We start from the raw sequence: 4,958 nt of genomic DNA, 5'->3' as shown, positions 1-4,958 counted from the left end.
AGTGAGAAGTGATTAGCGTGTTAATCAGTCGTGATTATTAATGAACTAGTAGTAATTAATGTGAGTGTATGCATAAGCTAGGTACCATGTGAAGGAAAAGGTTGTTAGGATATGGTTGACTAAATCGTATATATGGTCTGTGGAATAATCATAACGGTTAGCTTGAGATGCGTAGCGCCATATATCCATCTATAATATACAATAAAGCTTTTGGAGTTTGTAGGGTCGCCGGAAAGTTTGTTTGGCCGACGCCCTTCCTAGACTAAACAGTGACATATGTACGTCTTTTGAATACTGTTCTCTCTATCGGTCTGTGTGCACACGAATGAACATGCACGTGGGGTGGTCACATAATCATACATGTTCACGCTCATCTAACAATTTTATGGGTGCAAATGAAGGTATGTGGGCATATTATTTGTGTAATTTTATATTTTGGGATATGTTTACACATATGAACACATTATTTGATATACTAATTGAGTTTTTCCCGGCTCCTTCACTCGCACCTTTTTTTCTTCTCTAAAATTATATATCTTTGAATTGAGTTCTTTAATGGCCTAATTAGATGATATTAATAAGTTTGAAATTGTGATAAAAAACCCAAACTAAAAAACAAAGGATCGAAACATAAAACATGAAAAAATTACATGGTTAATCCTAAATTTATGGCAATTTTAATTTTGATCCAAAAGTTAAATTTTATTTATTTTTCGGTCTCTAAGTTTAAGAGACAAGAGAAAATCATCAAAAAATAATGAAAGAGAGAGAAAGTTATCAGTTCTTATAATTTAGACAATCAAAAAGACCAAGTTTGGTGTCAAATAATTCCATTCAACGAGAGAAGTTGGATAGTGATGGTTTTTAACCTTCATCTTACTTGAAAAAAATAATCACGATGCATTTAGATTTTTTGGATTCAGTTGATTTTTAATTTTTTTGAGTTATTTTAGGGTGTTTTGAAGTTTGTAGGTGGTTTGTGAAGATTTTTATGGTATTTTTGAGGTTTATTAGGTAAAAATAACATCAAATTTGAGTTTTTGAGATCCAAAAGCTTCAATCTTGACTTTTCAATTGCTAAAGGTGATCGAAAAATGGTACAATAGGCAACAAGCCGCCTGCCACTATAGGCGAATTGTCACCTAATTAAAAAAAATAGGAGCGGATGATGCATCGTTAACTCCTGCATATTGTTTTTTTTTTTAAATAGACACAAGCCTGCGATTCTGTATTTAGGCTAGGCTTGTGGGCTTAACCCATCAACACCTAGCCTATTTCTTTTATTTTTTTCTTTTTCATTAATTTTTTCCATTTAAATAGTGATTTATGTCCTCTTTAATTTTTTAAACAAATTGAATTAACTTTTGTTTTTTAAATAGTGATTATCTTTTTATATTTTTCTAGTTGCATGATAATTCAAAGAGATTAGTTTGATTTCTCATGAATTTTTTTCCTTGTATATTTTATATGAATTAGTTGTATTTGAATGAAGTTTTTATAAAAATAGAAATGATAAAATGGATGCATGAAAACATTTAAAATAAAAGATAGCCGGTGTAAAATATTTAAATATGTATATATGCATTGTTGTTATCTAATTTTGAGCCACGCGTAAACAAAAAAAATAAAAAAAAATATATCAAAATTACTAAAGGTGAGACCCAAAAGCTTGGGTTTTGATTTTTCAATTACTAAAGGTGATCGAAAAATGGTACAATAGGCGACAAGCCGCCTGCCACTATAGGCGAATTGTCGCCTAATTAAAAAAAAGTAGGAGCAGATGATGCGTCATCAACACCTGTATATTTTTTTAAAAAAATAATACGCACAAGCTTGCGATTCTGTATTTAGGCTAGGCTTGTGGGCCTAACCCATCAACACCTGGTCTATTTCTTTTATTTCTTTTATTTTTTATTAATTGTTTCCATTTAAATAGTGATTTATGTCCTCTTTAATTTTTTAAACAAATTGAATTAACTTTTGTTTTTTAAATAGTGATTATCTTTTTATATTTTTCTAGTTGCATGATAATTCAAAGAGATTAGTTTGATTTCTCATGAATAAGATTAGAAAATTTAATAATACATTTTTTACTCATAAAAGCTCCATTAGCAAAGAAAAAATCAATTTAAAGAGAAAAATTCAAAATTATATATTTAAGTACACAATTGAAATTTTTCAAGGAATTTAGTTTTGATTCTCTCACAATGAAAACCCAGTCTCCGTTATAAAAGCAGTGGATCAATCCGCAAAAGCTCCCATTTAGTTATTGTCTGCTAATTTTCCGTAGCAGTTAAAGGCAGGGAACTTAAAACAGCATTCTTAGTTGATTGTCTTGCCTTATTGCAGATCAAAAAATGTACATTTACTACTTGTCAGGAGGTGATCTAACCCCTACCTCAGGCCTACAAGCAGCTGTTGTGTGAATTCTGAAGCCAGAAGATTCAAGCTAAATATTTGGGGTGAGCTTTCTCTCCATCAACACTAGTTATCATGTTGCAATAAAGAGTTTCCACCTGGTGTTTTGACGAAAGAGTACTAGCTTGCACAGAAAATACAGATTGAAGAGACCTATTTCTTCATTCTTTTTCCAAATTTTTTGTTGTTTAGAAGGGGCTGAAATTTGGTCTCCAACGAACAACGATCTTGTCCACTCAGTAGTAAAAATCTTGGTCATGATATTGTTTACTTGAACAAAAGGGGGAAAAAACAAAAGGATGAAATAGAGAATTTTGATCCCATCATGTTTGTGAGAATTTTGCTTCCTTCTAATGGTTGTTCTTCATGACAATTCATACAAAGATGATTTCCCTCACAAGGTAAAGGAATTTATTTTTACAGTGGAAATCCTCAGGGAGTTGGGCAAGGTATATATCCTAAATTCCTAATTAATCTATGAAGAGGCATATATGTATGCTCAAGGCACATTCTTATGTTCCAGAATAAGAACTTCTGCTCATTCTTTACGGGCAGCCCTAGAAGATGACAGGATCATGGCCTCCGAGGAGGCAGTGGATCAACCTATCAGTGGGGAGATCAACTAGCATCACAATCACTACCAAACATTACAATTGTTGTGCCCATTGTCTGGGAACAGTCCAAATTAGGAAAACAGCAATATAGTGTTTAATGTAACATATATATTGCTCTTGTTTTAGTTCATGCTTGCGAGTTGCGGGAGATCAAGGAAACTTGGTGGGATTGTTCTTCATGGTTTGATATAACATCCCGTTCCAGTCAGAAGATGATCATACCTATGCAGCAAACCAATTTGTATGCAAATATCATATTGAGATTGCAATTTAACACGATGAATTTGATTTTAATATTATGGCATATGCCTGTTATGAATCAAAAACAAAAAGTGAATGTGTTTGATTATTTTTTATAAAAGATAAATTCGAAATTATTATATTTTAAGTGCATTTTAAAGATTTAAAAGAAATGAAGAGGGAAGAAGCATGGAAAAAGATATAGAAAAATGAAAGGAAGAGTAAATTTTCAAATTCTTGGCAAAATCAACATAAATTTTTAAAAGATGAAACTTTCCAAAAAAAAAAAAACAAAAAACATCTAAGGCTTGATTTGAACATTCACTAAATATTAATACTTGATTTTGAAAAAAAAAAAAGGAAAAATGCACCCTGCCAATTCTTTATAAAAACAATTAATTTAGATATTCAAAATGATAGGACATGAGCAGGTTAAATTTTATCTGCTCTTCACATAAATTTTCTGGAAAAAAAAACTGCTAAAAAATGAAGCCAGGCAGGTTAGGTGATTGATAAAATGACCCTCTTGACTCTGGAAGATGGTGTCATTATCGGAGCCTATGAACAATTCATACCAATCAACATCCTTGTCCTGAGAATTGAGATGTAGAAAGGAAACCTCTCTAATAAACAGAGAAAAAAAAACACAAGAAGTGTTTTTTAGTGCAATCAAAGACAAGTCTTGAAAAAAACTTAGCATGAGAGTCAAGTCACTCAAAACTTAGAAGCATGCATAACACTAAACAATTCAAAACCCTGCTCAAGAGTCAGCAGTACAAATAGGTATTGAGAACAGGCCATATTCTTCACATCTCAACAGCAGCATAACACAATCTATCCAACTTCCAAAGCTTTCCCAGATTTAAATGGCTCCCACTAATAACTATGACTACAACTTCCCGTATTTTCCTCTACCACCACCACATAATAATCCTCCATCCCCTCCAAAAGTTGCGCCACCTCATAGTTCTCCATCCCCTCCAAATGTGTCCCCGCCCCATAATTTTCCTCCTCCACACGTTACTCCCCCCTCTCCAAAAGTTCCTCCTCCACCACATCATCCGATTACACCACCACCTACTCATCCATTTCATCCACCACCACCCCATCACATTCCTCCACCCCCTCATGTTATTCCACCTCCACCACCAACACCAGGACATCATTCGACTGTTATAATTGTTGTCTTTGTCTCACTCGGTGGTCTATTCTTTCTTGCATTCCTCTCAGTGGCTCTCTGCTGCTTCATTAAGAAGAAAAGGAAGAAAACAGTTCAGAAAACTGAGATCTTAGAGTTCGATGAGCATACTAAAGTCCAGGAAGCCATTGTTCCAGGTCCTCATGGTGAGAAAATCACAGTACTAAACATTGAAGAGGATGTGCATCTTGTAGAGGAAATTAAGAAAAACGAAAAGCTAACTGAAGGTTCGCACATCAAGTCGGCTCACGATCGTCCCCTGAATTCTGACATAGCAACACCCTCTTCTCAGTATAATCAGCACCATCTCGAGCACAAGGTCTGATTGAAAAACAAACAAATGAAATAAGTGGCAATATAATCGCACACTCCTCGTCAACAACAAAATTCTACAGTCCTGCTGGGACTATACATGTAAAACTTCTTATTTCTTTTCCAAAGTTGTCGATATGTTTTCTTTGAATAAAAACTTAACTTGTTGAATAGTA

At 33.6% G+C, this 4,958-nt stretch overlaps 1 protein-coding gene across 1 annotated transcript; it reads left to right on the top strand.

Annotated features, from left to right (window-relative positions):
- The first annotated feature begins 4,067 nt into the window (after positions 1-4,067).
- On the top strand, positions 4,068-4,958 carry LOC133673468 (protein TRACHEARY ELEMENT DIFFERENTIATION-RELATED 7A). Its single transcript, XM_062094296.1, has one exon. The coding sequence runs from the start codon at positions 4,139-4,141 to the stop codon at positions 4,793-4,795; it is 657 nt and encodes a 218-aa protein (XP_061950280.1). The 5' UTR covers positions 4,068-4,138; the 3' UTR covers positions 4,796-4,958.

The sequence above is a fragment of the Populus nigra genome, chromosome 14 (genome assembly GCF_951802175.1).
Source record: "Populus nigra chromosome 14, ddPopNigr1.1, whole genome shotgun sequence".
NCBI classification, from domain to species: Eukaryota; Viridiplantae; Streptophyta; class Magnoliopsida; order Malpighiales; family Salicaceae; genus Populus; species Populus nigra.
The sequence above is the reverse complement of the archived record's forward strand: the minus strand, read 5'-3'. Positions and strand labels throughout refer to the sequence as shown.